This window comes from Ascaphus truei, chromosome 3 (genome assembly GCF_040206685.1).
Source record: "Ascaphus truei isolate aAscTru1 chromosome 3, aAscTru1.hap1, whole genome shotgun sequence".
Lineage (NCBI taxonomy): Eukaryota > Metazoa > Chordata > Amphibia > Anura > Ascaphidae > Ascaphus > Ascaphus truei.
In genome coordinates this window covers 349,806,401-349,821,502 of record NC_134485.1, presented here as the reverse complement: position 1 = coordinate 349,821,502, position 15,102 = coordinate 349,806,401, and the positions used below count along the sequence as shown (strand labels likewise).

Sequence of the window (15,102 nt, the reverse complement as noted above, 5' to 3'; positions counted from 1 at the left end):
TATTTTTCCTGATGCATTCTACAATCACAGTAAAACATAATATCTTTTGTGTGTCTCAGTCGTGTTTTATCTGTTTTTGAGCAAACCCATTTACTGTACAATACATTCAAATAAAAACAAAACTTTTCTTATGTTGTAGGATTATTACATAGTTACATAGTAGATGAGGTTGAAAACAGACGTACGTCCATCAACTTCAACCTATGATAAATTTAGACGACAGATACTTTATCCTATATCTATACTTACTTATTGATCCAGAGGAAGGCAAACAAAAAACCCCAGAGTCATATCATCCAATGATATCTCATAAGGGGAAAAATAAATTCCTTCCTGAATCCAAGAATTGGCAATCGGATTAATCCCTGGATCAACATCCTTCCCATGTATACTTATTTGGTTTATCCCTGTATACCTTTCCTTTCTAAAAAAAGATGCCCAACCTTTTTTTGAACAAATCTATTGTATCTGCCATCACAGTCTCCATGGGTAATTAATTCCACATTTTAATTGCCCTTACTGTAAAGAACCCTTTCCTTTCTTGCTGGTTAAATCACCTTTCCTCCAACCTAAAAGGGATGCCCCAGAGTCCTTTGTACTGCCCATGGGATGAATAGTTATTTTGAAAGCTCTTTGTATTGTCCCCGAAAATATTTGTATATAGTTATCCTATCCCCACTTAGACACCTCTTTTCTAATGAAAATAAATCTAATTTAGCTAGCCTCTCCTCATAAGTTAGATTGTCCATCCCCTTTATTAATTTGGTGGCTCTTCTCTGCACTCTCTCTAGTTCCATAATGTTTTTTCTAAGGATATGTGCCCAAAATTGTACTCCATATTCAAGGTGTGGTCCTACTAATGCTTCGTAAAGGGGCATAATTATGTTTACTTCCCTTCCATCCATTGCCCATTTAATGCAAGATAAGATCTTGTTTGCCTTTGCAGCTACTGCATGACTTTGGGCACTATTGCTAAGCCTGCTGTCTACAAGCACTTCTAATTCCTTCTCCATCAAGGATTTCCCCAATTTATCCCCATTTAATTTGTAAATCGTCTTTATATTCTTGCATCCCAAATGCATAACCTTACTTTTATCTGTATTAAACCTCATCTGCCATTTACCTGTCCATATTTCCAGTCTCTCCAAGTCCTTCTGAAGAGAAATTACATCCTGCTCTGATTCTACTACCTTTCACAATTTAGTATCATCAGCAAAGATGGAGACTTTGCTCTCGATCCCAAACTCAAGGTCATAAATAAAAAAGTTAAAAAGCATGGGTCCCAATACCGATCCCTGAGGTACTCCACTTACAACTTTAGCCCAACCTGAAAAAGTTCCCTTTATGACAACCCTCTGTTGTCTGTCCTTTAACCAGTTTTCAATCCAGGTGCATATATTATTACTGAGTCCAATGTTCTTTATTTTGTACGCCAACCTCTTGTGTGAAACCGTATCAAAAGCCTTTGCAAAATCTAAGTAGACCACATCAACTGCACTACCCTGGTCTAAGTTCCTACTTACCTCCTAAAAGAAACAAAATGTTAGTTTGGCATGATCTATCCTTCATAAATCCATGCTGACTATTACCAATAATTTTGTTTTCCATTAAGTATTCCTGAATATTATCCCGTATTAAACCTTCAAGTAGTTTCCCTACTATTGAAGTCAGGCTTACAGGTCTGTAATTCCCCGGTTGTGATCTAGCTCCCTTTTTAAATATAGGCACCACATCTGCTTTACACCAATCTTGTGGTACTGAGCCTGTGGAAATGGAGTCCTTGAATATTAAATATAATGGTTTGGCTATTACTGAGCTTAACTCCTTGAGAACTCTTGGATGTATGCCATCGGGGCCAGGTGCCTTATTTACTTTATTTTTTTCAAGTCGCTTATGAACTTCTTCCTCAGTTAACCAATTGTTCATTAATATGGAGGTTGTGGCTTCCTCTTGCGGCACTACTATTGAACTTGATTCGTCACTGGTAAACACAGACGCAAATAATTTGTTTAATACCTCTGCTTTTTCCTTATCTCCAATAATCTGTCTACCCATCTCACACTGAAAGTGTCCTATATTTTCTTTTCTCATTTTTTTAGTACTCATTAGTACTATTCAGAATTATTATGTTGAAAGTTTCTAATGAATGTCAAATTAAATAGGAAACATTTGTGCTAATCCTTAGCATGAAAATAGTAGTTTATTGAACAGACATAAAAACAGAAATTACGTTTCAGTTAAAAAAATAGATTTTGCATTTTACCATTGCGATTAGACTTAGATAAAGGAATGTGATTCTACATGTTCCACTTAAGCAAGAATTACACATTCAAGCAAAACCAATTGATAATTTTTCATTGAGAACAGTAAAGAAAAATGAACAATACCAAGGTTTGAAAATCAGTCAGTGATTCTATCAGAAGAATGCAGAATTCCCTGACAGACGATCTTGTATATTAATTACTTGAAATTGAGAGCTCCAATAACAAAATATACTGACTATCAGATCTGTTTCTTACACCACCTGTTATAATAATATCTAATGTACCAAACAGAGAAACAAGGTTTTTATAGTTGTACTACTGTAGATTCATGTTTCAATATGTAATGCTCAAAATATACATTTGTCTTATAGTAAACACAGTACTTTTTGCATTGCCCTAAATGTGCAATCATTGGTTTCATGTGATAGTGGGGGGTTTGTAGAGAACTGGAATTTATAGAAGCCGTTAACATGTAGGTAATCTATTAATTAGCGAATTCCATTTAGCAGGACTGTCCATGTCCTGAGCCATGTTTTCCTTGGGAAACACTGCCAGTGCTACATCTGCTCTTGTGGTGGTGTCCACTTCCACCATAGTGTGATGCTCCAGTACTAGAGTGAAGCACAGCTGTAAGGAACAAGCAACGTGTTAGGGATGAAACATTTTAAAGGAAGAATTAACAAAGTATGATTTAGCCCTAACATCTGAGCTAATGGTAGACATTTATATTTTTAAAAAAAATAGGAAGGAAAACAGGATGTACAGTATTAACTTTTTAGTGTAAGGTGTTTATTTTGTATTCCTTTTTACTCAATTAAGTCTGACTTGGTGTAATCTTCCCAGACATGCAGAACTGTTTCCAATGTAACAAAAGGAATAATTAGTTTTGTATATTTGACTAAAGACCGTACTCTTAAATTTGTAGATGTGCAGTACTTCCAAAGAGCTTGAAAGAAAGAGTCAATAATGGAAATGTTAGTGTACATAATAGTATGTAGGAAATTAAATCTTATTCTCCAGCTTAATATTTGTTCAAGGACAGGAGATTAATAAAAGACAAAAGAGTTTAAATCTGGAGAAAAAAACGATTTTAGATAACTAGACATCTTCCAGCAAAGTGGTTCCACTAGCAGCTACCGTAACACCTCTATTCTTGTTATGCCTGTGATACTTTAGTTCTTTCTTGGTTTCAGTTTTAAATGGTTGGATTAGTATAAAAACACAAAAATGAATCACTCCTTTACTTACAGATGCTAACAGGACCTTCTCCACCCAGCCTGAAATAAAGATAGAACATTTTTTTAAAGTTGGTTTAGAATTTTAAAGTCACGTCTACACATATAACTGCCTTATTTATAACATGTATGTTCGCTTCCTTCAATGTACTGTATCACATTTTGTGTACCTTGTACGTAATTACATATATGTCACTGGTGAGCTGGAAGCTCTCTTTGTTTATTTAGTTTATTTTTTTCTATAATTATTCAGATAGAAAGACATATATACATTGACAGTGTGTCTACATGCTGCATAATCTTCACTCACCTGCTCTCCTCTCCCTCCAGCAGTTTCCTGTATGTGGTGATCTCAATATCCAGAGCCAGCTTCACATTCATCAGCTCCTGGTATTCACGCAGCTGGCGAGCCATATCCTGCTTAGCTTTCTGCAGAGCATCCTCCAGCTCAGTCAGTTTACACTTGGCATCTCTGACGGCCATCTCCCCACGTTCCTCCGCCTCAGTTATGGCACCTTCTAGTCTAGCACGCTGGTAAAACACAAAGTAAATGAAAGATTCTTTCTTACACTGTACATTAATAAATGTAACATTGTGCTAGGATTTTCACTATTTCCCATAGTTAGCAAATGGACAAACAACCAAATCCTCTTACAATACTTCCATTCTTCATTACAGACAGAGTAAATATGTACTATAATATACAGTATACTTAACAGGTAATGCTAACTTGTATATATTAAGGAAATTATAATTATTTGTTAATCTAGTAAGATTACATATTACACATGTATTAATTTTACCTGATCTTTCACACTCTCTATTTCTCCCTTAAGTCTCTGAATCAGACGGTTGAGCTCAGCAATCTCCTGCTTAGTATTTCGCAGATTATCCCCATAACTGCCTGCAGTGGAGCGCAGCTCCTCGTACTGAAGAGAAAAAAATCATGTGAGAGAAGATTGAAGCATTGGTGTGAAGCATCTAATTGTATCTAAAACCAAAAAGCTTGATTATCTTATATTTACACAATTATGGAGGATTCAGAAGTGTGACAATATACAGTATTACAAGTAGTATAATGTGGATATTATATTTCAGTAGAGTACTATATAGCATGTGTATGTTATATATACGGGAAACTTCAGATAAGACTGTTTGAATCTGCTTTTAATAGACTCACCCTTGATTGGTACATGGCCTCTGCTTCAGCTCTGCTCCTGTTAGCAACGTCCTCATATTGAGATCTGACCTCAGCAATGATGCCGTCCAGATCCAGGTCTCGGCTGTTATCCATGGAAACAAGGACTGATGTATCTGAGATCTGAGCTTGAAGCTGAGATATTTCCTGTAAAGTAGAGAAAACAGTGATATATGTGCTGATGTCATACAGATACCATATAAAAAATGTACCTTCATTTTGAAAGATAGATTTTCAAACACATAATTGTTCTACTGTCATTTGTTCCCCAAATCTGTACAAGAAATTTAATAGATAAAATTGCAAAAAAAAATGTCTACATGTTGTAGCTGTTAGAAATGAAGTTCTAATCTTATAAAGAAATGTGAGTATCCATTTCATAGTATGTGGTATAAAATCATTATTTCTTATTTTAGGAAAATGGTACCAGGTCTGTTGTTAAACAAACTAAAGAATAAGACGATTAAGGAGCTCCATATTCATACCGCATCAAACAGAGCGCGCAGGAAGTTGATCTCATCAGACAGGGAGTCCGCCCTTGCTTGTAATTCAGCTTTGCTCATGAAAGCAGCATCAACTTCCTACAGGGAAGATACAAATAGATAAGTATATTCATTCAATGTTAGGTCTTATAATGCAATGCTTCTGAAATTAAAGCAGCATTTCGTTCAAAATCTTAATAATAAACAAATGAGTTCTATAGTATTAGATAATACCAAATTATTGACCCTCTTTTAATGCCATTTTTAGTCCCTATTAATGCATTAAACTTCCTTGGGTTGCTATAGCAAACATTTTGGAAACCACACATCTTTCTCTTTTGAAATAGGCAGTCATTCTGCATGTCCATCAGTCGGATCTTCACCGATCGATCATGGGAGAATGGATCAATTGGCAGCTTACATAATTGCCTTTCCAAAAATCTAAGGCTCCTGCATCATTTAAAAAAAAAAAAAAGAAAGAAAAAACAGGCAAGAGGAAATGATGCTTTAAAGTTCTGAAATAATTATATTACTGATCCAAAGTTATATTTTGAACTCTATATAAAAAAAGACAATCATTTGCCCAGTTAATGACTTGACACTTACCCTCTTAAGCCCAACAAATTCATTCTCTGCAGCTGTGCGTCGGTTGACTTCCTCTTCATATCTGTTGTGTAAGAAAGTTTTATTAAGTGGTGTGATTGTAGGTTATTATATGGTTTTGATGGTATTTTGCAGTGTTTAGAGAATTAACATATCTCCCGATTTACATACTTTCTTCTGAATTCTTCTACTGCTTCCTCCATATTCCTCCTTTCTGCATCCAGACGCGCTCTTTCACATCCCAGATTCTCCAGCTGTCTCCTGAGACTGCTAATGTAGGCTTCAAAGAGAGGTTCAATTTGAGATCTAGCAGTCCTTTGGTCTTGCAAAAGAGAATATTTGGTCTCAAGCATTTTATTCTGTTGCTCTAAGAATCTCACCTAGGACAAAAAAAAAGTTAAACAAATAAAACATTGTTATAATTTATACAAGGGTTTGCAATACCCAGTTTTTATAAATAAAATGTTGTCACATTGTACTTTTCCCTTCACAGTTAAAAGAAAGGAAACTGTAGTTGCATCTTAAAGAAATATGGAGTGCTCTTTTTGTATGTCCATAGGAAATGATGACGCCATGAGACTGCTTATTCTAAAGCTTAACCGCATTATTCTCCGTTTTTTAAATACTCGCGCCGAAATTGGCTGCATCTTGCGGCTGCGCGCAGCCGTTATTTCAATCAGCGCTGAATGGTGCTGAACAATAGAAGCGCCTGCGGCGCCGAGAAAAAAAAAAAAAGCCAGCGTCTGAACGGGGTTTTAAATTACCCGCGGTGGCGGCCGCATTAGTCTAAAGCGGGCCGCCACTGTATTACACAATAAGTGCAACTAAACTTATGCAGTAGGAAAGGGAATCTCTGTCACAGAGAGCTTACAATCTAAGTAATATTTTAACTTTTTAGATAGTGTAAACAAATGTAAAGCTGTTAGACCAAAAATATATTTTCTATGCCATGTTTATTTGGTGATCGTTTTCCATATCTTGTTTGATGCAGGTTATTCAAGCCAGGGCATGGCATAGCCTCTTTTCCAGTATATAGGATGCTCAGCATGGTTACCTTACCTTGTCAATGAAGGAGGCAAACTGATTATTGAGACCCTTGATTTGATTCTTCTCATCTGTCCTCATTCTCTGGATGTTTGGGTCAATTTCCAAATTGAGTGGGGCCAGGAGACTTTGGTTCACAGTAACATTAGTGATGCCTGCAGAGCAAGATGATCCCCCAAATCCATAGCCAGATCCACTGAAACCATGTCCACTACCATATCCTCCATATCCATGTCCACTTCCCACTGGTCGACAACTTCCAACTGAGATCTTATGTCCCCCTGATCCATGACTATAGACACTTTTGCTTGTAAAACAAGGTAGCGCTTTGTGACCCATGGATACTTTCTTTGAAGTGAATGAGCTCCCACTGTGTTTGCTGAAAGATGATAAACAAGCTGAGGAGGAGCTGAAATTCTTGTGCCCAGAGCCTGAGCTGCTATGTGTGGATTGATGAGATTGGTGAGACATGTTGCTTCTTCAAGAATCAGAAGGACAATGCGGTATTGGAGCTTACTGTGGAGTGAGCCTTAAGTAAGTCCTTCTGAGTTCCTAGCAGAGACTTACCCCTTTTATATTCATATTTAATGGTGTTGGCTACTTTGAAGTATATTAAGAGCCTATAATTGCCTCTTTAAAGCTTCAATTGCTAACATTATTACATCTCAATTCTCCTAGTTTAGTAGAAAATAAAGTATATAGTCCCTTGGTTGAGCTTGTTCAACGATGGTGAGCAGTGTTGTAATATCTGCTTATTTTGTATTGAGTCAGATATATGATTATTGCTAGCCGCCTTTTTTGTCTGTGGTGATAGCATCTCTGTGATTCATTCAGTATGGTCTGGCATTATGCGTCTATTTTGATGACATACAGTATTGGGATCCCATGTTGTTAAATTCTCCACTTGGTATTGTAGTTGGTCTTTGTTGGGTTTGACATTCAGCACTTGTTTTTTTTTTATATAGCGTGATGCTAACTTTTTGTGTAGCTGCTATGATCATGTCATCCCCAATGATGTCAACTTCCTCATTATCTCCAAAGCTATCATGTTTTTTTCTTTGAAATTTGTCTCTTGCTGATATTATTGCAAATGGGAACTGGTGGAATTTGTTTACCAGCAGGGCCACTGACAGGGGGAGTGCAGGGACATCAGTACAGGGACAGGCGGTGAAGGGGGGCCCACCCCAGAAGTCTGAACCCAGATGTTTGTCCCAACTATTCTTTTTAATCTGCATGGGATGGCCCACCTCTTGGTGGACATGAAAGGACTCTGCACACCCCTCTCCACAGGCAGGGATTGGGGTGAAGAGAGAGAGAGAAGGATAAAGTATGAGAGAAAAGCAGGGACTTTGTGAGAGAGGGGGAGGGAGTGTGAAAGATAGGGGGAATGTGAGAGGGGGAGAGTTGGGGGAGAATGTAAGAGAGGGCAGATGGTGTGTGTGAGAGAGAGAGGATGAGAAAAAGTGTGTGTTTATGAGAAGGTTAAATGTGTAAGAGAGGGGGAAGTGTGAAAGAGAGCGCAGTGAAAGAGAGAGGGGGAGCGTGAGAAGGAGGGTGAGAGGGGGTATAATGTGAGGTGAAAGTGTGAGAGAGGGGTAAAGATTCAGAGAGGGAGGTGTGAGGGAGGGAGGGAGTGTGAGAGAGAGGGGGAGTGGGAGGGAGAGGGTCATTTAGAAAGCCAGATGAGTGTAAAAGGAGAGAGAGAGAGAGAGAGAGAGATAGAGAAGTATGTGAAAGAGATGGGTTTGATAATGGGAGAGGAAAGATAATATAGGAAAGGGAAGTTAGCTAGAAAAGGGAGAGTATGATAGCAAAATAAGGAGTGTGAGAGTGAGGGGAAGTGTGAGAAGGAGAGTGAGAGGGGGGTGGTTTTAGAAGGGGAAGAGAGAAGAGGAGAGTGTGTGAGAGATGGGGAAGAGTATTAAAAAAAGTTTGTGAGAGAGAGAGAGGGGTAAGTGGGTGAGATAAGGTGTTTGATAGAGCATAGGAAAGTGTGAGAGAGGGGTTTAGGAGAGAGTGAGAAGTGTGTGAGAGAGAGCTTTGAGAGAGGGGGAAAGTGTGAGTAGGTGAGTGTATGAGACAGCAGGAAGTGTGAGAGAAAGGTAAGGGAGTAAAAGAGAGAAGGGGATGTGAGAAAGAGGGGGCTTGTATGAGTTTAGAGATAGGGGAAAGAGTGTGAGTGAGAGGGAGGGAAAGTGTCAAAGAGAGGGAGGGGTGTGTGAGAGGGAGGGAGGAGTGTGAGAGAAAAAGTTAGAGAGAGGTGGGTTGTGAGAGAGAATGTCAGTGAAAGACGGGGTGGGTGAAAGTAAAAGGGCGATAGTGTGAGATGGGATGAGTGTTCGGAATTGAGAAAGAGAGGGGGGAGTGGGAGGGAATTAAGTTAACACCTTGTTAAATGCTAACATGCCTCTTCAAAACTCAATACAGGCATACCCCACATTAACGTACGCAATGGGACCATAGCATGTATGTAAAGTGAAAATGTAATTGAAGTGAAGCACTACCTTTTTCCCACTTATCGATGCATGTACTGTACTGCAAAAGTCATATACGTGCATAACTGATGTAAATAATGCATTTGTAACCGGCTCTATAGTCTCCCCGCTTGCGCACAGCTTTGGTACAGGTAGGGAGCCGGTATTGCTGTTCAGGACATGCTGACAGGCGCATGCCGTTTCCCTATTAGGCGATATGTCCTTACTCGCGAGTGTACTTATAGTGAATGTCCTTAAACCGGGGTATGCCTGTACTACAATTTAAGCTTTTTTTTTCGGACTGAAATGGGCATTACATTAAGTACAGATATAGGGGCCTATGCAGAAAGGTCCGATAAGTCAGTTATCGGCAGCTTATCGTCAAAAAAGCCTACTGTAAGCTCCGAACTTTTGCCAATCCTAGACATTTTCGTCAATATTTTTTTCTGAAAAAAAATTCGCAAAACGCGCACCGATAATTCTAATGGCCACAAACATCTTTTCGATGGTAATCGCCGCTGTAGAATTGAGATTTCTTCTCAGAATCGCCTGACCAGAAAAAGTTGGCAAGAATGTGGTTAGAAGCTGCCGAGAAACAGCGAGACGGGACTTAGAAAAAAATGCAACTGTCTGACATATTTTAAGCATGGACGCATTTGAGCGGAATCGCATTGCTTTTGATTTGTGATCCCGTGTTTTATGAAACTAGTCGTTGTAATAAATGTCACAGTTTATATTTTTGATATTATTGTGTCACCGTTGAAGTTTCGAAGGGGTTAATATATGGCTGGTTCATCTTTTGGTTAGATATCGGGTACATGAAGTTTAACATTCATCTGTGTTGCAGAATATACTGTATAAATGTTTTAAAGATGCAGTTAAAACAATATCCTTCATGTGTGTAAATATGAATAATTCATGTATGTGTTTAAAAAATCAAAATACCATAAAACAAATTAATCAGGCCATAAATTATTTATATAAATTTAAAAGTATAATAATGTATAAAACATTATTTAAGTGACAGCCCCTTTCTCTTCTGATTGGCTCTGCCTTTTGATCCCTGGCCTCTCTCTATCAGTGCATAAATTGTATAGATTAACTGCCCACTCCTATTATATTTATGGACTACATTTCCCCAAATGCATAACTAATAACCAAAAATTAAAAATCATATTAAGGGATCAATTACTGGATAAATGATCAGTGTGTAATGTAATTAATCACTTGTCATTGTGCATATTGTATTCATCACATAGCTACTTAAACCAATCAATTGCACACTTGCTTCGAAGTAGAGATGGCAGGGCAGAGATGTAGATGGAGATAGAGTTGAGACATATTATGATGAGAAGAAGAAGACTCGCTTTGGAGGAGAGAGAGAGGAGAGGAAGGAGAGGAGGAGAGGAGGAGTGGAGGAGAGAGGAGTGGAGGAGAGCGGATTGAAGGAGAGCGGATTGAAGGAGAGCGGATTGAAGGAGAGCGGATTGTAGGAGAGGAGTGGAGGAGAGAGGAGTGGAGGAGAGAGGAGTGGATGAGAGAGTAGAGAGGAGAGTACAGGGGAGACAGGTCGTGCCCCGGCCACATTTATTCTGTGAACATACAGTTTTGGAGGGGTTTAGTGAGGAGGAAATTATTAGCCAATATCGCTTGAGTTCAGAAGCAATCTTAGCTCTTTATGCAGAGTTAAAAGATGATTTAGATTCCATAACAGGCAGAGGTCATGCAGTCCCTGGCCTTGCTAAAATGCTCTGCTCATTACATTTTCTGGCTTCTGTGTCTTTTCAGACAACTGTGGACATAGTAGGCGGGTTCTCGCAGTCGGCATTTTTGCGGGCCTTTACCAAGTTTCTATGTGCACTGACTAGATGTGGTAGGAATTATATACATTTTCCTAGAGAGCAAACAGAGTGGCTGGAACTCAGGAAAGGCTTTTACACCATAGCCGGGCCATGCATGATGGGTGCAATAGATTGCACACATGTTGCTCTCACCTTGCCGACTGTAGATGAGCATGTGTACCGTAACAGGAAACATTTTCACTCCATCAATGTGCAGCTCGTATGGGATGTCAACACGAGAAATCTGAATGTGGTAGCCAGATTCCCAGGTTCAAGCCACAATTCCTCTATTCTGACCAACTCATCAGTCTTCCATACTTTTGAAACTGGGTATTTTGAACATGGTTGGCTGGTGGGTAAGTACAAATAATATAATGAAGCGTTAACATTTCGTATTTTTCATGTGTATGTTTTTGATGCATAGTATTGATATTACGTACACATATACCTGTAGCTCTACTCACATGTATAATAAAACACACTTTAACCTACATGTTATAATTTTGGCAACTGTGTTTACTATACAAATGTATATGTTAATACATTTTTCATATATAGAGCCACCACACATTTTCTTTAAAATTCTACAGTTACGCGTTACAGAAGATGACGCATATTTAGTGGCTACATATATTACCTAAACTCATGGGAGTTATTACAGCCTATACTATGAATATGTAATAAGCCATTAGGAAATTCCTAATTAATGTATTAAAATAGATCTGTATGTTATATGACCCTCTTAAATATGTATAAATACTTCTCATCTGATATTTTTTCATAATTTCTTTAATGTTTCAGGGCAATAACAATACATATTGATAAACATTGTAGAATGAGACATTCAGCCATTTATACCTTTTTAAATGAATAATTGGATAAGTAATAATTGTTTTTCCGGGTGCATTCTACAATCACAGTAAAACATAATATCTTTTGTGTGTCTCAGTCGTGTTTGATTTGTTTTTGAGCAAACCCATTTACTGTACAATACATTCAAATAAAAACAAAACGTTTCTTATGTTGTAGGATTATTACATAGTTACATAGTAGATGAGGTTGAAAAAAGACGTACGTCCATCAACTTCAACCTATGATAAATTTAGACGACAGATACTTTATTCTATATCTATACTTACTTATTGATCCAGAGGAAGGCAAACAAAAAACCCCAGAGTCATATCATCCAATGATATCTCATAAGGGGAAAAATAAATTCCTTCCTGACTCCAAGAAATGGCAATCGGATTAATCCCTGGATCAACATCCTTCCCATGTATACTTATTTGGTTTATCCCTGTATACCTTTCCTTTCTAGAAAAAAGTCCAACTTTTTTTGAATAAATCTATTGTATCTGCCATCACAGTCTCCATGGGTAATGAATTCCACATTTTAACTGCCCTTACTGTAAAGAACCTTTTCCTTTCTTGATGGTGAAATCACCTTTCCTCCAACCTAAAGGGATGCCCCAGAGTCCTTTGTACTGCCCATGGGATGAATAGTTATTTTGAAAGCTCTTTGTATTGTCCCCGAATATATTTGTATATAGGTATCCTATCCCCTCTTAGACGCCTCTTTTCTAATGAAAATAAATCTAATTTAGCTAGCCTCTCCTCATAAGTTAGATTGTCCATCCCCTTTATTAATTTGGTGGCTCTTCTCTGCACTCTCTCTAGTTCCATAATGTTTTTTCTAAGGATTGGTGCCCAAAATTGTACTCCATATTCAAGGTGTCGTCCTACTAATTCTTTGTAAAGGGGCATAATTATGTTTACTTCCCTTCCATCCATTGCCCATTTAATGCAAGATAAGATCTTGTTTGCCTTTGCAGCTACTGCATGACTTTGGGCACTATTGCTAAGCCTGCTGTCTACAAGCACTTCTAATTCCTTCTCCATCAAGGATTCCCCCAATTTATCCCCATTTAATTTGTAAATCGTCTTTATATTCTTGCATCCCAAATGCATAACCTTACTTTTATCTGTATTAAACCTCATCTGCCATTAACCTGTCCATGTTTACAGTCTCTCCAAGTCCTTCTGAAGAGAAATTACATCCGGCTCTGATTCTACTACCTTACACAATTTAGTATCATCAGCAAAGATGGACACTTTGCTCTCGATCCCAACGTCAATGTCATTAATAAATAAGTTAAAAAGCATGGGTCCCAGTACCGATCCCTGAGGTACTCCACTCACGACTTTAGCCCAACCTGAAAAAGTTCCATTTATGACAACCCTCTGTTGTCTGTCTTTTAACCAGTTTTCAATCCAGGTGCATATATTATTAGACAAAAAACAAAAGAACAAGGCGCACAACGCACATAGTGTATTAAAGTATAAAATGTGACTTTATGGTTAAAAAATAAATAGTTCTGCGTACATCAAGTAGGGAATAAACAAGCAGTTGGTATATAGGTTTACCACACCAGGAGATGACACTGTGCGACACCCTCAGATGGATCCCAGCATGCACCGGGTCAGCAGCCGCCTCATCAGTCCCTTCCAGCGTCCTCTGTTAGGGGATGGTAGGTAGACGAGTCCCTTGCAGAGAGAGCCCCACAGCATACAGCTCACAGGCAAGTAAAGACGCCGTAGGATTCAGCATCCATGGAACACTGCAGCATTTGCCGCCACTCCTCGTTGGGCGCTCAGCGGTGACGTCACTAGTCGCACCTCCGCTTCCGCAATGCTTCTCATGGAATGCACAGCGTGCGTGTCAATCCAGAGTTGTAAGGCAGCGGGGAGAGATATTTCGCCAGGCAAATGACTAATAAACAGTGTCCAAATAGTGTCCAGAATCACAAAGGATAGGGGGAGAAGACCATGGACACCTCTTATCCAACGCGTTTCGTAACACTAGGTTACTTCTTCACATTCCCTGAAGAAGTAACCTAGTGTTACGAAACGCGTTGGATAAGAGGTGTCCATGCTCTTCTCCCCCCATCCTTTGTGATTCTGGACACTATTTGGACACTGTTTATTAGTCATTTGCCTGGCGAAATATCTCTCCCCGCTGCCTTACAACTCTGGATTGACACGCACGCTGTGCATTCCATGAGAAGCATTGCGGAAGCGGAGGTGCGACTAGTGACGTCACCGCTGAGCGCCCAACGAGGAGTGGCGGCAAATGCTGCAGTGTTCCATGGATGCTGAATCCTACGGCGTCTTTACTTGCCTGTGAGCTGTATGCTGTGGGGCTCTCTCTGCAAGGGACTCGTCTACCTACCATCCCCTAACAGAGGACGCTGGAAGGGACTGATGAGGCGGCTGCTGACCCGGTGCATGCTGGGATCCATCTGAGGGTGTCGCACAGTGTCATCTCCTGGTGTGGTAAACCTATATACCAACTGCTTGTTTATTCCCTACTTGATGTACGCAGAACTATTTATTTTTTAACCATAAAGTCACATTTTATACTTTAATACACTATGTGCGTTGTGCGCCTTGTTCTTTTGTTTTTTGTCTAGTGTCTGGGGTGTCGAGCCACCCCCAAGAAAGGCTGCAGACCCACGATTAGTGCAAGACCCACATCTAAGGTCCACAATATTGTTTGTTTAATCACGGTGCACTGTTCACTTGATATTTGTTGTTCACTAGTTATTAGCTGCGCACTATCACCTTTTTTTCCGCATATATTATTACTGAGTCCAATGTTCTTTATTTTGTACACCAACCTCTTGTGTCAAACCGTATCAAAAGCCTTTGCAAAATGTAAGTAGACCACATCAACTGCACTACCCTGGTCTAAGTTCCTACTTACCTCCTCAAAGAAACAAATAAGGTTAGTTTGGCATGATCTATCCTTCATAAATCCATGCTGACTATTACTAATAATTTTGTTTTCCATAAGGTATTCCTGAATATTATCCCGTATTAAACCTTCAAGTAGTTTCCCCACTGTTGAAGTCAGGCTTACAGGTCTGTAATTCCCCGGTTCTGATCTAGCTCCCTTTTTAAA

The 15,102-nt window shown here is 39.0% G+C and overlaps 1 protein-coding gene across 2 annotated transcripts; it reads right to left on the bottom strand.

The window, feature by feature from the left end:
• Positions 1-2,181: 2,181 nt before the first annotated feature.
• Positions 2,182-7,359, bottom strand: LOC142490074 (keratin, type II cytoskeletal cochleal-like). Of its 2 annotated transcripts, XR_012799985.1 has the most exons (10): positions 6,842-7,359; positions 5,954-6,162; positions 5,786-5,846; positions 5,183-5,278; positions 4,680-4,844; positions 4,303-4,428; positions 3,810-4,030; positions 3,513-3,541; positions 2,699-2,891; positions 2,182-2,555 (listed from the first exon to the last, which is right to left on the bottom strand). XR_012799985.1 is itself a non-coding variant. In XM_075591866.1 (9 exons), the coding sequence occupies exons 1-9, from the start codon at positions 7,295-7,297 to the stop codon at positions 2,767-2,769; spliced, it is 1,488 nt and encodes a 495-aa protein (XP_075447981.1). In that variant the 5' UTR covers positions 7,298-7,359; the 3' UTR covers positions 2,619-2,766. The 2 variants fall into 2 exon arrangements, 1 of the variants encoding a protein (XP_075447981.1); XM_075591866.1 differs by lacking the exon at positions 2,182-2,555 and having other exon boundaries at positions 2,619-2,891.
• Between the last annotated feature and the right edge of the window lie 7,743 nt (positions 7,360-15,102).